At 31.9% G+C, this 18642-nt stretch overlaps 2 protein-coding genes across 14 annotated transcripts in view; one reads left to right on the top strand and one right to left on the bottom strand.

The window, feature by feature from the left end:
* The window catches only part of KDM4C (lysine demethylase 4C), a 433156-nt gene that overhangs the window by 225995 nt on the left and 188519 nt on the right, over window positions 1-18642 (bottom strand). The window lies entirely within an intron of this gene.
* Window positions 1487-2272, top strand: LOC141551348 (large ribosomal subunit protein uL30-like). Its single transcript, XM_074282883.1, has one exon. It carries the CDS (start codon window positions 1509-1511, stop codon window positions 2250-2252), a length of 744 nt encoding a protein of 247 aa, XP_074138984.1. The 5' UTR covers window positions 1487-1508; the 3' UTR covers window positions 2253-2272.

The following is an 18642-nucleotide window of genomic DNA, read 5'->3' as shown; positions in this document are numbered from 1 at the left end:
TCCCTCCTCCTTTATCCCATTCCCATTGATCTAAGCATCATATACCTTAACTCTTAATCTATATACCATTCTAATGTTATTCTCTCTTTAATCCTTATCTAATTTGAGTAGAGTTCTCTCCAAAAATCCCCCCTTATCCACTCTCCTTATCCCCTTACTGTCTTATTTTTTTCTGAATTTACAAGATTTTTATAGCTTTCAAAATATATATATTGTTACCCATTTAACCGATTCCCAATGAGAATAAAGTCGAGAACTATCAGGCTTCCTTCTCCCATTTATTTCCTCTGTGATTCCTACATAGTTTTCCTTTATGGAATCACATCATACTCATCTTCACCCCAATCTTTCCTTCCAAGTACCCAGTGACTAATGATAATCTTAACGATATGCTTTATATTTCCACGTATAAAACATAAACAGTCTATTCTTAATGAGTCTGTTGTAATTAGTCTTTGATGTTTACATTAAATTTTTCTTGGATCTTATATGTTGAATTTTGTATTAAGTTCAAGAATTTTTGCAATAAAATCCTAAGTCTAGCAAGTCATTAAATATCTACTTCTTTCACTCAAGATCATGCTTAATATTTCTGTATATGATTAATATTTCTGGATATGATACTTTGAGCTGCAACCTGATTTCTTTTGCTCTTCAGCATGTAGTAATTCAAGACCTGTAATTATTTAACATAGTTTCTGCTAGGTTTTATGTGAAAATTGTGGATCTTATATATTTGAATTATTTTTTTCTTGTTCATAATATTTTTCCTTGACCTGGGGATCTCAGAATTTACTTCATAATTTATTTCATTCTAAGAACATATTCTGTATTGTGTGTAATAAATATAAAACTGTTCTTTGTTTCTGAATAGAGAATAGAGAAGTTCAAAAGTTCAACTTCCTTCTCTGAAAAAGTCTAAGTTTTCCCACAAACTCTGTTAAAGAAAATCTCTGTTCTAACTTTAGAGGTTTAATACTCTTAGAACATTCTAATTCTATGGGAATTTTTATCTATTATTTACTTATCTATTTTTATCTATTATACCTATTATCCAGCCAAGGAAATCTTCACATTCTAACACTTAAGAATCTAATATAATTCATGGCACGTGTGTGTTAATGTGCTTTTACCTTGTCCCATCTTTATCTTTCTATTTAGGCTCTTCTTTGGCTTTTAAAGACAATGTTATTCCCAGGTACCTCTGAGTCCAATCCTAAAGAATAAACTAAAAAAATCTATTGAAATAACTAAATAACTTATCAAAACTGCAGTATATAAAATAAATTCACATAAATTGTGATTATCTCTATATAGTACCAATATACCCAGCAACAAGAGAAAGACAAATTCCATCTAAAATAATAACACACTTTTTCAGAGGATAGGGTAGATTGTGTTTTCTTTCACAACATGATTATCATGAAAGTATTTTTTTTGTGATTGTACATGGATAAAATTTATCAAATTTCAAAAAACAGGTACTTCCTCTTTTTCCGGCTGGAATCATGGCGGGCGCAGAAGAAAAGAAGAAGTTACCATCTGTTCCAGAATCCCTTCTGAAAAAGCGAAAAGCTTTTGCAATACTGAAGGCCAAACGCCTAAAGAAGAAAATGGCTATTAAAAAGCTCCGTAAAATACGGAGAAAAGTTATCTATGAAAAAGCTAAAGCCTATCATAAGGAGTACAGACAGATGTATAGAAGTGAAATCCCGCTGGCTAGAATGGCACGCAAAGCTGGCAACTACTATGTACCTGCTGAACCCAAGTTAGCGTTTGTGATCCGAATCCGAGGTATCAATGGTGTTAGCCCAAAGGTCAGAAAAGTTTTGCAGCTTCTTCGTCTTCGCCAAATCTTCAATGGAACTTTTGTTAAGCTTAACAAGGCTTCAATTAACATGCTGAGGATTGTGGAGCCATACATTGCATGGGGTTACCCAAACCTGAAGTCTGTGAATGACTTGATTTACAAACGTGGTTATGGCAAGATCAAGAAACAGAGAATTGCCTTGACTGATAATGCCCTTATTGCAAAATCTCTTGGTAAATATGGAATTATCTGCATGGAGGACTTGATTCATGAGATCTACACTGTTGGCAAGCACTTCAAAGTTGCTAACAACTTCCTGTGGCCCTTCAAATTGTCTTCTCCACGAGGTGGAATGAAGAAAAAGACTACACATTTTGTGGAAGGGGGAGATGCTGGTAACAGGGAAGACCAGATCAACAGGCTCATTAGAAGAATGAACTAAAGGTCTCTACCATGATTATTTTTCTAATGATCTGTTAATAAAAATGTCTCTCATAAAATTGAAAAAAAAAAAAAAATTTTCAAAAAACAAAGATCATTTTCCAAAACATTTTTATATGTAATTGGGGTAAAACATCATTAAAACAAACTGACTGAAGACAATAAAAAGTACTTGGAAGTCCACCTGCCAGGTAAATGTATGAGCATGATCATAAAACACTGTCCACACAAATAAACAACAGGAAAAATATAAATTAGTCAAAGGAACTCTAAGCTCACAGAAGAAAAAAAAAAAAAAAATTCTATATAAGCTAATTTATTAACCAGTACCATGCCAATTAAACTATCAAAGAAATGCTTTAGAGAGATAAAAAAAAAAAAAAGGAAAAAAAAGGAAAAAAGGAACAAAATTCATCTGAAAGGAGAAAATCTAAAGAATAGTAAGAGCATTGATTTTTTTAAAAAATTGAAAGAATATGGCCAATAGTACCAGATTTCAAATTCTATCAGAATTGGAAAAATCGTCAAAATAATCTGGTACTGGCCAAGAAACTAGCAGATAATAGATTAGACATAAAGTATAAAGATACAAAGTAGCATATATCCATGATAATCTAATATTTAATAAACCCTAAATTCTAAGCTTTTGAGGTGAAAACTCAAACATCTGGGGCAAACTGGAAAGTATTTTAAAAGAAACTAGGAATACACTAACATTTCACACTCCATACCAGGACAACTCTAAACAAATAAATGGTTTAGATATACAATGATATTATAAATAAATTAGGGAAGGATGAAAAATATATCTATGGCTACATCTATGTATGACCAAACCTAACATGAAATTTGAAATGAAAAAAAGTGTCAAAGTTTTTCCCTCCCATGGGTATATACAGGGTCCCACCCCCATTATTATTCTTCCCAAATACACTTAAAGATAGTTTTCAATTTTTAAAAAACTTTGTGTTCCAAATTTTTTCCCTCTATCCCTAACCTATCCCTTCCTTCCCAATACAGGAAATAATCTGACATAGGTTAAATATGTGCAATTTTTAAAAACATACTTCCATATGTCATGTTATATAAGAAAAATCAGATCAAAAGATAAAATATGAAAGAGAAAGAAAAAAAAACACAAGAAATCAAACAATAACAAAAAAGGGAAGATACTATGCTTTGATCCATATAGTCTCAACAGTTGTCTCTCTGGAAATGGATTGCATTTTCCAAATTTATTGGAATTGCCTTCAATCATTACAGTGTTGAAAAGAACAAAGTTCATCACAATTGGTCATCACATAACCTTGTTAGTATATGCAATGTTCTCTTGGTTTTGCTGAGTTCACTCAGCATCAATTCATGTAAGTCTTTACAAGCTTTTCTGAAATCAGTCTGCTTATTTCTTATAGAACAGTAATATCCCATCACATTCATATATCATAACTTATTCAGCTGTTCTCCAACTGATGGGCATTCACTCAATTTCCAGTTCCTTAACCACCACTAAAAAGGGCAGCTATGAACATTTTTGTACATGTGGGTTCTTTTTCCTCTTTTATGATTTCTTTGTAATACTGCTAGATCAAAGAGGATGCACAGTTTTATGCCCCCTTGGATATACTTGCAAATTGCTCTTCAGAATAGTTGGATCAGTTCACACTCCACCAACAATGCAAGGATGCATTAATGTCCCAGTTTTCCCACATCTCTTCCAACATGTATCATCTTTTCAGGTCTTCTTAGCCAATGAGAGGTATGAAGTAGTATCTCAGAGTTGTCTTAATTTGCATTTCTCTAATCAATAGTGGTTTAATATATTTTTTAATATGACAATAGATGGCTTTAATTTCTTCACCTGAAAATTATCTATTCATATCCTTGACTATCAATTGGGGAATGACTTCTATTTTTATGAATTTGAATAAATTAAATATTTTAGAAATGAGACCTTTATCAGAAACACTGTATGTAAACATTTTTCCCAGCTTTCCATTATTCTATTTCTTAGCCACTTGGTTTTTATGACTGCCACTTTATAATGAGAGGAGAGGGACATAGGAGGGAGGACAAGAGAAGTTTTATACAAACAAAACTTACTGCACCAAAAATTATAACAAAAACGTGAAAATGAGGGCAAAAATCTACAGCCAATTATCACAGATAAAAAATCCTCATTGCTCAAATATATTAGGGAATTGATTTTATTTAAAAAAAAAAAAAAAAAAAAAAACTCATTCCAAACAGAAAAATGGACAAAGGATAATTAATAGGCAGTTTTCAGAAGAATATATCAAAGCTATCTATAGTCTCACAAAAATTTATCTACATCAGTACTGATTAGACAAAGGGAATTTAAAATAATTCTGAGATACCATCTCATATTTATCAGATTAGCTACCATTAAAAAAAAAAAGAAAGAAAAATAAAAAATGCTGGAGGGGATACAGAAAAATTGGGATAGTAATGCACTATTGGCATAGTGTAATTTGGAATTACAGCTATAATGGTATATGTATCTTTGAGCCACGTCTGTATCCCAAAGAGATCAAAAAAAGGGAAAAGGAACCATTTGCATAAAAATATTTATAGAAGCTCTTTTGTCAGAGCAAAGAACTGGAAATTTAAGAGATACCTACCAACTATTGAATGGCTGAACAAGTTGTGGTTTATAATTGTGATAGAATATTACTTTACTGTAAGAAATGACAAAAGAGATAGTTTTAGTAAAATCTAGAATACTTATATGAATCAATGCAAAGTAAAGTGAGTAGAACCAAAAGAGCACTGTACATAGTAACAGCAATATTGTATTGCTGCTCAACTGTGTAAGACTTAACTACTCTGATCAAGACAGTGATCCACCACAATTCCAAAGGACCTGTGGAAAAAAAAAAAACAAAAACGCAATTCAACTAAGATGAGACCTGATGAACTTCTGAATGATACTTTTTAAACTTTTTCCCACCTATTTTTGGTAGTATGGCTAATATGAAAATATGTGTTGCATGACTTCACATATATAATCAAAAGTCAAGGAGTAGAAATTTTTTTTTTTAATTTTACATGTAATTCAGAAACATTTAATGAAATAAATAAAATATATCTAAAAAACCAATAGAAATACCAAAGTCAAAAGTCAAAACAGAAAGGGAGCAATCTACATGGATATGAAATGGAATATATTCCCAAAACATTTTCTTAGTTTAAAATGACTAGAAGTCTTATGTTACTCCCTCTTTAGTTCTATCATTTAAGAATATGCCCTTCTTTTTATCTGCCTAGACTATTTCAATAGCTTTCTAACAAAATTTTCCACATCTTTTTTCTCATTAATCCATATATTACATACCTATGAAGGAGTGATATTGCTTACATATCCATCTGTCCATGTACTACCTGCACAAAAACCTTCAATACTCTAATGCTGTCCAAAAAGTCTTTTGTCTTTTGCAAAAATTCTCTACAATGTGCTATCATCCACTACCTTTATTTAAAAAAAAAAAAAATCTGCAAATCATAAAATCTTAGAGTAGAAGGGAGGGCAGAATTTACTTATTTCTATTAAAATTTACCAGCATTATCTCATATTGTTTCTTTCCATTCACTAAATTTATATAGGACTACTATCTACTGGAACCTCTTCTGCCTTATTCTGTCTAAGTCTTGCCTTGCTTATAATGATCTTATTCCCTCTAGTTATAAATGCTCACCTGATTAACTGCCATACAAACATCTATCAACACTGATTGGGTGGAGGCTTCCTTAATTCTTATTGATAATAACTGTCTTTACTCACCCTTTGTCTCATATCTCTCTAATGTACTTATCCACTGTTGAGTCTTATCCCCATTCTAATACTACAGGTTCCTGAGAATAGGATACCTGTTATTTGTGAACCCTTCCTCAACACCAAGTTCCCATTACAAAAGTCCATACATAAGAAGTATTTAACAAATGTTTGATGCTGAAGTAATAAATTATTACTAAAAGCAAACATTTTAAAATGTCAAAGTCAAAAAGTATTCCCTAAATGTTTCTTCATCTGCAAAATTAGAGGTTTCCATGAGATAACATATAAATGATTTATTTCAACCCTAAAACTGCATCATCCTGCTAATACACATAAGCTTGAAATGGAGAGTCCAGAATATCAGTTCAAACATTTTTTAGAGCAATAAAAAAGTGGTCTAATGTCAAAAATTCTCAGTCTGCTCCATGAAAACATTTTCATTCTTATTCCAGCAGAGAATAAGCACTAAACAATTCTAAGCAAAGATCAGTGATGCACATCTAGAAAGCAAATTCATCCATAGAAATAGGAAAAGAAAACCAATTTCTATGACCATTTAAAACTAAATATGTCTTTTGATTGAGGGATACTTTTATACCTTAATATCAATTCATCATTAGTTTTAAGAAAAAAGGAAGAACTAAAAAAAAAAAAAAAAAAAAAAAAAAAAAGCTCCAAAAATTAAAATAGAAAATATATACTTTCCTTTTAAAACCATACATCCTTCAAACAAATCTAAAATAGAAAAATGGCTATTTGGATTTCAAGAAGTGAATCAAACAATTACAATAATATGACATCTGTTTGGGGCCATTTCGTACTTTGTTGCCCAAATAAGAAACTCAGCTCTTAAGATACTTCTGATACATACTTTTGGTATAAATAATTTGATACAGAAGTGATGCTGAGAATCATTACTGCTCAGTACTGTTCAGACTTAAGGCCTAAGATCAAATAGAGAGACAATGAACTGAAGTACAAATATGGCTATTACATCTAAAAGGGGCAACTATGCAAATAAAAGTTATGGAAAGCAATAATGTAATGGTAGCCTCACCAGGCTGCCCTACTTTGAGACTTTTCTGACTCTTGTCATCATGCCCCAGGAGGCTCATTATTGGGAACACTTCATCATCTTGAAAGATTCCATCAGCTTTGATCTCCACCTCATCTTTACCCTTATCTCTCAAGCTAAAATGTGAAGTCATGAATTCCCAAACCACCCTTTATGGAGGGTACACAGCTCAAAACATGTCTCCCTCACCCCCTACCCACTCCAACTTTTCAGCTTGCTTTTCTGTGTTTTCCTCTAGCTGATTATAAGCTCCAGTACAGGAGAAGCTTTCTTTTTCTTTTCTTTTTTTTTTTTTTTTTTTTTTTTAATATTTGTTTTCTTAGTATTTTGCAAATTGCCTAGAACATAGCAAGCACTTAATGTTTATTGCTTGCTGCCTAAATGGTTTATTGAAAGACCCAGTAAAGGTAGAATTTAAGTTGAGTCTTAAAAGAAGTCAGAAAACCTTAGATGTGAAGAGGGAGAGCACTACAATTGGCAGATAATACAAAGGGACAATGTTGCAAAATGTATATTATATTTAGCATACTAGGAACAACAGGTTGAGATCATATAGATGGAGAGGGAAGGAAAGAAACATCACAAAATAACTCGTTAAATACAGAAAATAAAACAAAACCCCAAAAGGAACTACAGAAAAGAAAAAAAGGAGAAAAAAAAAGATACCTTAGAAAGTTACTTACTCAAATAATATCAAAGAAAAGTATGTGATATAAAAGACTCACATTTTCATGTACAAATTCTTTTTTTTGTTTGTTTTACTGGGTATATTTAAAGATAGTATTTGTTAAAGCCAGAAAGAAAATAAGAGAAAAAATTAACCTCCTAATTTCCCTTTTTTGTTACATAATTGAGTATGGACAGAAATATGATATTTATAAAAAGAATATTAAAAATGCATGAGGTTGATTTTAGTGACAATACTTTGAAATTATGTAGCATCTTTCTGAGATTTAAAGTATTCAATTTTCTAAAATCATTCTGATTAAAGGAGAAAAAACTAATGACAGTCTTTAGAATTTACACTAAACAATTTGAAGATCTAAAAGCCGAATGCCACTAATCATTTTTATATTGTTTTAAGTAAAGTTTATTGTGAAGTTGGATAGTAACTTGTAAAGTTCATCTACAAATGGAAATTATTTTTTATTAACACTATCTAGATTTCCTCCTATATCCTTCCCTCAATAAGAAAGCCATTAATTTTTTATTTTTTTTTTTTTTGCCTGAAAAGACTAAGTAAACAGAAGCAAGAAAACATTGTACACAGTAACAACAAGCTCATATGATGAGCAACTGTGAGGAACTTGGCTTTTTCAACAACTGAGGTTATTCAAGGCAACTCTAATAAACTTAGAAAGTGCCATCCATAAGCAGAGAGAGAATTATAGAGACTAAATGTGGATGAAAGAATAGTATTTTCACCTTATTTTTGTTGCTGCTGTTTGCTTGTTTTTTATTTTCTTTCACGTCACTTTTTTCCTCCTTTTTTGATCTGATTTTTCTTGTGCAGCACAATGAATATGGAACTATATTTAGAAGAACTGCATATATTTAACCTACATTGGCTCACTTCTGTCTTGGGGAATAAAAAAAGGAGAAGAAAAGGAGAAAATTTTGGAACAAAAGTTTTTACAAAGATGAATGTTGAAAACTATCTTTGCATGTATTTTTAAAATACTATTAATTAAAATAAATATAAAAATAAATTTTTCAAGGAAAATTGAGCAACAAAAAACTGCAGTAAAACTGAGTGATGTATCTAAAAAGCTTAGCATAACGTAAAATGTGCCATTTACAGACTTTTGTAAGGAAGTTGGTGTAAGTATCTTCTCATTTGTAGGTATCTTCTCATTTCTCTTTTGGTGAGCAAAGTCTGTGCTTTATTATTTCTCAACATTCAATTTAGAAGGTATTGTGGTAATGGTTCCTTTCACTTAATGTCATAGCTATGGTGGATTTTGTTTTTGTTGCTCTTTTTACCTCACTTTACAATGGTTTATGTAAGTTTTTCAATACTTCTGTATTAATAATATGATTTCCTTTGCCATAGTAATATTCTGCTACTTTGATTTACCACCTGATGGTTAGCCATTCTGCAACTGATTAGCATGTACTTTATTCCCATTCTTTTCTACCTCAAAAAATTTTGCTCTTGGTATTTTGGTTGAGTATTAATTAATATAAGACATTAGTAAGATGTGCCTACTGAAGAATCAATTTTAAGCTGCATTAATAGTATAATTAGAATACAAAGGAGAAAAAATTGACACATTTTTCTGCACATCTATAATATTATGTTTAGTTCTTGGCAAAATAATTTCTAAGAATTAAATTGTGTTGGTCATGCAGAGGCATTTCTGTAATTTCTTCTGGGGGAAATATGAGGGTGCTAAATCATTTAAGCTAGTGAGTTCTCAACTGCTGTAAGGCAAATGCTTATTGATTACAATCTGGCACCAATATTACAAGCCTCTGGCAGTAATGAGATTTCCTAATGAGGTGTACTATCCAGGTAAGAAACGGAGTATTTAGGTAGTCCCCTCACTCTGTAATGAAGGAAGAAGATGCAAACATTTTAGTTTTTACAAAAGGTTCCAGTAGAAACTTAAATGTCAGTTCTTGTAAATTTAATAATGTCAGCCTTTAGTCTTAGTTTTTTTGTACTTCTTTCCATTTACACTGTTGGAAGAAATATGATGCTCTACTTATATCAGCTTATAAATGATTTCTTCTGCTTTTAAATTTTTCTGTTAAACTCATGTGCCCCAATTAATTTAGGAATACCAAAATGAACAGTCACATGCTTTTTTTTTTCCAGTTTTTTTTGCTTCATCTGTAAATATTTTGATTACTGTGACACTTTTTTATTTTTTTTAACTCCTTGGGCTAGAAGTCTCAAAAAAGGATGTACCTATTAGTCACTTTCTTTGCATAATTGTAAGTTAGTTTTTATAACAATTGAACCAGAGTACATGACTCCTCCAACACTGTATTTCTTTGTGAATTTTATTTTTAAGGACAATAACAAGTAGTATAATCTTGTAAAAACAGTGATGGTAATGAGACTAAGAAGAATATTCTCTGAGAAATATTAAATAATTAGTTATAAAAAAAGATTTGTGAAGGACATAATAATTGCCATCATATATCTGAAGGGCAATCATATGAAGATGGAGTGAGTCAGTATAGTTTATTCATTGCAAGATGGAGAATAACAGATGACGGTTAAAAAGATACAGATCTCAATCTATATCTGACCTTCATAAGACAAAGAGTTATCTGAAAATGTAATGGGGGGGAACTAGGTGGTGCAGTGGACAGAGCTCCAACCCTGAAGTCAGGAGGACCTGAGTTGAAATCTGATCTCAGACATTTAACACTGCCTAGCTGTGTGATCCTGGGCAATTCACTAAACCCCAAATACCTCAGGAAAAATAAAAAAGAAAATGTAATGGGTTCCCTATGATACACTAAAAATATTCAAGCAGAAACTTCTGTCTGAAAATAGTCACTGATTTGTATTTCTTCTATTCTGGTTTTCAGGGAAAACATTATTTGAGTTACTTTTACTACCTTTTCTTGTTAGCTATTGTTCTCCTGATTCATCAAAAGTTTTTACTACTTTAGCTCTTGCTTCATTTCTTCTAGGCATTCATGTATGTAGGTGTAAAAAAAAAATTAGTTTTATTATGAATATCTGCTTTATATAGTTTCTCAAAGAATTTCTTAGTCATTGTTTGGTCTGGTATAAACTTAAGGGTTTTACTTAAGTAAATAAATGTAAGCTGTATTGTTTGCCTCCCGGGTAGACAACAATGTTGGCTAGAAATAACATGATTTCTGTACTTTAATATGGTATTTCTGTGTCGTGATTTGCCTTAGTCTATATGCTCAAAAGAAGACGAGCAACAAACATTAAATAAACTTATTTGATTACAATGATTAAAAACAAACTGAATATACATGTATAATTCTCTATCCCATTCCCTACAAGAACTATTCCAAACTTTTGATTCTCTAATGAAATCTTCAAAGCTGTTCTCATCTCTACTAACACAAGAGCAGTAGGTGCTTCACATTTAAGAAATTGCTTCACATCTTAAAATCTCAAAACCCCTTGATGTCATCTTCAATTCTCTATTCCTCTACTACAATATATGAGGAAGTAGGCCTTGTGCTTGCCAAGGCAAAGTCTTCCAAATTACAAAATTCTATCCTTTGATAATTCCCATCATTATAATGAACTCTCTCTTTAATCTTCAATCTCACCCCGTCTACTGCTTCCACCAATCTGGGGAGTGGGGGAGGAGGAGTGTGGGAAATCGCATTATCTCCAAAAGCTATTAGATTTAATCTTAGCTACATTACTGAATATCAACTACTTGTGCACCTTAGAAGAAATGATTAAGGCAAAGACAAAGGCATGCAGCTGGGTCAGCTGCCTCTTTGGATGGATTTTTGGGACCTTGCTGATGGGAAAAGGAATTTTTTTTTTCGCTTTTGTTTGTTTTTTTGCTGAGAAGTGCCTTGGCCAACAACTGAATCCTCCTAGTATCAGCAGAACCTTTTGGACAAAGCTTTCCAGGGATAATGTTGTCTAAAAACACCCACAGCTGAGAGTGGAGACCTCTACATGGACTCAGAATTGTCTTATTCTGCCCTCTCCGGTTTTGAGAGGAAAAAATATCTCCTTTGCTCAAAGTTGTATTTTGATGGGAACAGAATGGTAGAACATTGTTACCAGCTATTTGCAGAGCTGGTGAGTTTGGTAGTTTTCTGACTTGAGGCTTGCCATGGGAAATGCTAAATAACTCTTTTTCCAGGGGGCATGGTAAATTGGTTGATAGAGAAGAGTTGTTATTATTTATTATTACTGAAAGGACTAAGAATATCAAGACCTACTGTCCAGAATTAATGACTAATTGTGGGCAGCATTCCTACTATACTTTTATAGCAGTGTGACCACTCTGTCATTGAAATTGTAATATTTGTTGGGAGAATGGAGTCTACATTGAAGGATGGACTATAATTTTTTTTTCATTATTCCTGCTTTTGTCTTTCATTGAATTACTAACATTTACTTATATTTGCTATTGTTTTCTCCTATTGAGTAATGCTATCATTATTCTTGTTTTCCACAACTATTTTCAAATTAATGGTGTTGATGTTCAGTCAAAATGTCTACCTAAGTAGAAAGCTTTGCCCTCATATTTAGTTCAGCAAAAACTGAAAATCTAATCAGGATGAATAATGATCACTAAATACAATAAGAAATTATATAAAGTGATTCCATCTTGAAACTTCAGAAAAAGTAAATAAGCTCATACAGGAAGACAGTAAAAATAGCTCTTTCAAATAATTGGGGGCCTTGAAAAAGAAAGCAAACAAACATGGAGAACAGCATGGACAAAAGATGAACCAAACAAAGGGAGACTGAACACACACACACACACACACACACACACACACACACACACACACACACACACACACACAAAATATATCAAATTCAACTATGATATAAGCAAGAATACAAAAAAAAAAAAAAAAAAAAAAAAAAAAAAAAAAAAAAAAAACACCCACAGGGATTAAAAGAGAGGCTAACAGGAAAGTGGGGATAGTTGCAAACAAAACAAATTTCTGGATCCTGATTCAAAGGGTAAGGGGAAAAGGGGAGGGAAAAGAGAAAAGAAAAGAAAGGAAAAGAAAAAGCATCTCTCAATGGCAGAACATATCAATGGATAGTAAGAAATGTCTAGAGAGGCTATTTTATAAAATTTCTGGAAACAGAGACAAACTGCGATAAAGTTTGTCTCTGTTTCCAGAAATTCTATAAAATAGAATACAATGAAACCTGGAAAGAAAAATAGTTTTGAGAATTCTGAGCTGTCAGAAAGAGTACTGTGCAGAAAAGAAGCATTGGGAAAGTGATAAAAATGTAAAATACACACACATATCCACACACTCATGCATAAGCATAAATACTCATAAACACATACAAGCATATAGATATTTCCTTGAAGGGGATATGCCTTTCAGCCATTTCTGCCTTCAAGATGCTATGGGGAAAACAGTAATAATGAAAACATGTTCATCGTCAAATGGGTTTTCTTGTAATCTCAAACTACAACACTGTACTTAAAAGAAAACCTATAAAATCATGTAAACTAAAATCAACTTTTTAACTCCCGGGAATTGAATCCAAGGGACAAGGGCTTTGCCACTGGCTGATTTATTACTGAAGAGTTTCCAAAAACTATTTATGTTATCTTAGATTTCTGGATCTGATCCATGTGTTAAAAATGAAAAAGTGGTTAACTTATTCTAGATAACTGCAAAGGGTAGAATTGGAATCAATAAGAAGTTAGAGGGTTAGGATGAAAAATTCAAAGAATAGCTTTCTAGTTATTAAAATTGTTCAAAAAACAAAATTAACTTCAAGTAGAGATAGTAAATACTACATTACTAGAAATTCAAGCAAAGGAAGAATGACCATTACTTAAGAATGTTATAAAAGGGACATATTCATGCATTGGCAAAGGATCAGACTAGAGAAGGTTTTAAGTTACATTCTCAATTTGAAGATCTATTATATTATTCTCTTAAGTCCAGTGCTTGGGTTAGATATTTTTATTTAACTGACAAATTTGTCCATTTTTTTTTTACATAATTATCTGTCATAGTATTGTTAAACTTTTAATGGTTGGAAATACTGAGGCACAAGGAAGTTAAATTACTTGTCTATAGTCAAATAAAAAAGTGACTGAGCTGTGCCTTGAACCAAAGTCTCTGTTTCCAAGTCAAGAAAGTGTTCTTAGAATGACCACACATGCCATTACTACCAAAAAACAGGCAACAGCAATGCTTAGGGGTATGATTTGTAGATGCTTATTATTTTAAATTGCTATATGTCAAGGGAAAACAATTGGAAGATATGTACCATTGCTCTCAGATCTAAGAAATCTCTCTCAGATATAAATTATGTCACAACTTTCTTAGTTTACTGTCTCTCCCCCTGAAGAGTCCTAGATTAGATTTTTCCAAGAGGGAAGTTATAAAATTCCTGCCAAAAATTTTTTCCCCCAAACATCAGTTTGAAGACTAAGCACCTCAGTTTTACAAAGGTTTGGAGACCATTCGTGGATTGAGCAGTGCTCTATACACTGCTGTGGCATTTAAAAACGTTCAAGAGAATTTCTGTGTAATTTAATAAATTTATTAATAATGACAGCATTTAATGAAAGGATGATCATTTAGAGCTCTTTCTCTTAGAAAGAAAGACAATGATGGCAGCTGGTTTATAGTTTATATGCCCTTTTGGAAAAGAACTATTCCTGAGGGTAGCAATCAACTCTGATTGAATAAGAATTGATGAAAGTTGGATTTTACAAAGACAAGTATACTCCAAAGAGGAGCTGAGTAGACAAAGGTTCCCTACATGTAGACCACTTCTAGTCAAGGGCAATATAAACAAAGAATCTATATGCTCCACCTGAGCTAGCTGGGTGCAGAATGAGAAAAATGGTAATCCTATCTTCCATCAGTTCTCCTCTTGATAGACTAGAAAGAAAAATAGGACAAGAGGAAAAAGCTTGAGTTGCCCCAGTTTTAATAACTGGCTATTAGTGAGGCAGAAATAATCTTTTCTCTCAATGACATGACGCAAAGCATAGCTGGATCACAAAAAATTGAGATTGTGATCATGGGGTTGTCACCTCAAACCTGGTAGTGTAAAACACTTAGTAATTGTGATTTTTATCTTTGAAACTGCTATTAAGTCACATCTACCATCTTGTGATTAAAATACAAGATATGATTGACAGATTTGCCAGGCACCATATCAACTAACAAAAAAGATATCACATTTTAAATGAAGCTGATATATGAAAAGCTAAGTCTAAACAAAAGATAAGTTAACAATTTTCGCTTTCAAAAAGGATTTACTGAACAATTTCTTAGTTAAATAATATATTAACATGCATTACCAAAACATATTTATAAAGCTCTGAAAACACATACATTTTTTTCTGCCCAACAAAATATTTCTAGAATCTTAGCCAATATTTCGTGATTACTATGTTACTATTATTGTGAATGATATCAGGATGTAAAGCCATCAATAGAATTGGGAGGATCACCATACAACTATATTTAAAAACTTTTCTCTTCAAGACATTCAAAGAGTGAAGGAGTTTAAAAAAAAAAAACTAAGGAAGGAGGGACAACAAAATTAGTTTTTAACATTTCAGTTGTGCACTGGGAAAACAAATAAAACCAAGCTGAGAAGAGCTCTAGAGGAGCAAAATCCAAAGCAAGATAAAGGGAACTTGGGACAGGGAGTAGGGAAAGAAGAAAGATAAATCCTAAAGAAAATCCTCTTACTTAATTATCCATTCATAAGAAGGGACACAGAGGGAGCAAATGTTACATATATAATCAGTTACATATATAATATAACTCACATTTAAAATGCTTTGCAGTTAACAATAAAAATTGTGAAATAATTGTTATTCCTTTTTTGCAAATGAAAAACCATCTAAAGAAAAGAGGCTGAATTAATTGGGTACAATCATAGTTACATTGTTTTAAAGTTTGGGTTCAACAAAGTTCTACTTATCATTTAGAAAGGAAAGGAACTTAAGAAATTATAACCCACTCTGGATTCTGAGGGTACTACTGCTCTGATAAACCATCAGGTCTAAAATAATAATTTTTATCCTGAGTAAAAAAATTAGAATCTGAAGCCAAATATGTAGCTTACAAGAATAGCTAATAATTTTAAAACATTTCTCAAAGAGATAAGAAGAAGGGCAGTCAGGGATTTGCCTTTCTGTTAATCAAAAAAAATTAAGTCTGAAGGTAAGCTTTGCTGTAGATTGATTAGCAGAGTTAATGCAAAGGTGATGCCTAAATCTAGTAAGACAAACAGATGGACAAAAACATTTAAAACAAGTTTTAAAATGTTGGAAATTGGCACAAATAAAAATCATTTACTCACCTAAAGAAATACGAAAATCAATTGTTACTCTAATTTAGTCATAGAAATAAATGTTTTCTCTGTCCATATGTAATGTTTTCATTGTCCATATGTAATGTTAACAAGCATTAATTTTCTCTTCTCCCACCTAACTTGCCCCACTTAAAAAATAAAAAATAAAATAAAATAAAGTAATTAAAGCAATCAAACCAAGTAAGGTGCGCAGAAACAAAAGAATAATTCTTACATTAAAAGTACTAGAAAGATAATCAATTCTGATCAATCACAGTTGGGTTTTGTGTTTTTTTTTTGTTTTTGTTTTGTTTTAATTAAAGCTATTTATTTGCAAAACATATGCATGGGTAATTTTTCAACATTGGCCCTTGCAAAAACTTTCAGTTCCAAATTTTCCCCTCCTTTCTCCCAACCCATGCCTTAGATGGCAGGTAGTACAATACATTAAATATGTTAAAATATATTTAATCCAATATAGATATACATATTTATAGTTATCTTGCTAACCAAGAAAAATCAGATCAAGAAGGAAAAATAACTGCAAAAGATAACAAAATGCAAGCAAAAATAACAGATAAAGTGAGAATGCTATGTTGTGGTCCACACCCATTTCCCACTGTTCTTTCTTTCTGGATGTAGATGGCTCTCTTTAACACTGAGTAAGTAGAACTGGTTTGAATCATCTCATTGTTGAAGAGAGCCAGGTCCATCAGAATTCATCATCTATGTATAGTCTTGTTGTTCCATGTATAATGATTTCCTGTCAACTACAATTCTGAAGAACTTATAATAAAATATGACACCTGTCTCCAAATGGAGAGCAGAACACAGACAAATATATTCTCTTTATTTCCTTTTTTGGCTTTTTGGACATAGCTACTAAAGAAATATAATCTATATAACTACACATATTTGCAATGGTTGTTTGTGTGTGTGTGTGTGTGTGTGTGTGTGTGTGTGTGTGTGTGTGTGTGTGTGTTTTCCTATCTTCTTAATGGGAGAAGTGAGAGATATAAATACTTCTGATACCAAAAAAAAAAAAAAAAAAAAAAGTCACTTGATCATGCTACTATCATCTTTTTCTAAATAGACTATTTTCTAACTAATTTCCCTGCTTTAATTTTTTTCCTTTCTCTAAACCATCCTTCACATTATTTCAAAAATAATTATCCTTTTCATTAAATTTCCTGAAGTAGGCCATCTGATCAGAATATCCATAGGTATTGGTCATATGACATTTGATGACATTCTGTTATGCTTTTTGATAAGCAGGTAATTAGGTTCTAAGAAGACATGTAGATATAAAGCACTTTAATCTTAAAAAACTCTGTAAGTGTGAAATGTTATTAAAAAATAAGTTACTTTAAACTTAAAGAACTCTAAGTGGAAAATATTATTTTAAAGTAAGTTATTTAATATTTTATCTAAATAATTTTATGCTTCAGTATCAGGCAAACCACTCTGGGTATACTGAATGTATGTCTGACACATAAATCCTTAAAGGTCTTCAAGGTCTAGTTCCAATCTATATTCCCAGGCTTATTTCATAATTTCATATTATTTCCCCTCCTGCTATCTATGTGACAATCAAACTGAAAGTGACCAAGCAGATGAATCAGTCAGATGATTAGATCTCCACCTCCGCTGATCTCTTCTACAATCTATCTAACTCCCTGAAAAGTCAATCAGTTTTCCCACATCTAGATTTAGCCTGTCTTCAGCTTATGAACTAATTTCATAACCTGTTCTGAGACTTCACCAATGATCATTATAAATTCTACTATCTGATTTGGTTTCTCATTGCCTTACTGGTTTCTCATTGCCTTACTGGTTTCAGAGATTTGAGCAAAGATACTGCCATTTCCACCTAGTATCAAAGCTTCCAAACCTCTCATATCTGGTTTTGAGATATACTCAAAGAAAAATCATACTTAAGCTAGGGACAGAATACATCTTCAAGGATATATATATAATTAGGGCATAATAATAAGTATTTGGTTGTGAAGTAATCCCACCTATAAGTCCACAAATACAATTTTGCTTATATTCCTGGGGAAACCTCGGATCATATTAATGAAACTGGTCTACGACTCTAACACAAAATCAAATCTCAACAGACAAAAATACAAGTTGAATAAAATGGAAGTGAAAAATTTTGAACCTTCAAAATACGGGTCTTAACTTAGAGCCAAACAAGAGAAATCAGGGGATCTGTTAGAACCTCTGTTCTAAACCAATTTTCCATTGCAAAGAATAAAATGTTGTTTTCTAAAATGAGTATGTTCATGAACCTGAATAAAATTCTCCCTAAATTATTTAATAGACAGGGTGATTTTTTTCAAAATCATCAAAGTATAAATACTCAGTGTTTAACATTCATGAAAGCCAATACCCAACTGAGTCAAGGGCACTTTAATAAATGTTCTATGCGAAATTCAATGTATCTTTGATACCAAGCATTTATGAATAAACTAGAACCTAATTTATACTCACAGAGCATCTGTTTAGTAGACCAATATAAAGAAACC

This window comes from Sminthopsis crassicaudata, chromosome 1 (genome assembly GCF_048593235.1).
Source record: "Sminthopsis crassicaudata isolate SCR6 chromosome 1, ASM4859323v1, whole genome shotgun sequence".
NCBI lineage: Eukaryota > Metazoa > Chordata > Mammalia > Dasyuromorphia > Dasyuridae > Sminthopsis > Sminthopsis crassicaudata.
This window is presented reverse-complemented; position numbering and strand designations above follow the sequence as displayed.

Excerpts from the sequence above, each read along its gene's own strand:
- LOC141551348 (XM_074282883.1), top strand. The coding sequence starts at position 1,509 with ATGGCGGGCGCAGAAGAAAAGAAGAAGTTACCATCTGTTCCAGAATCC.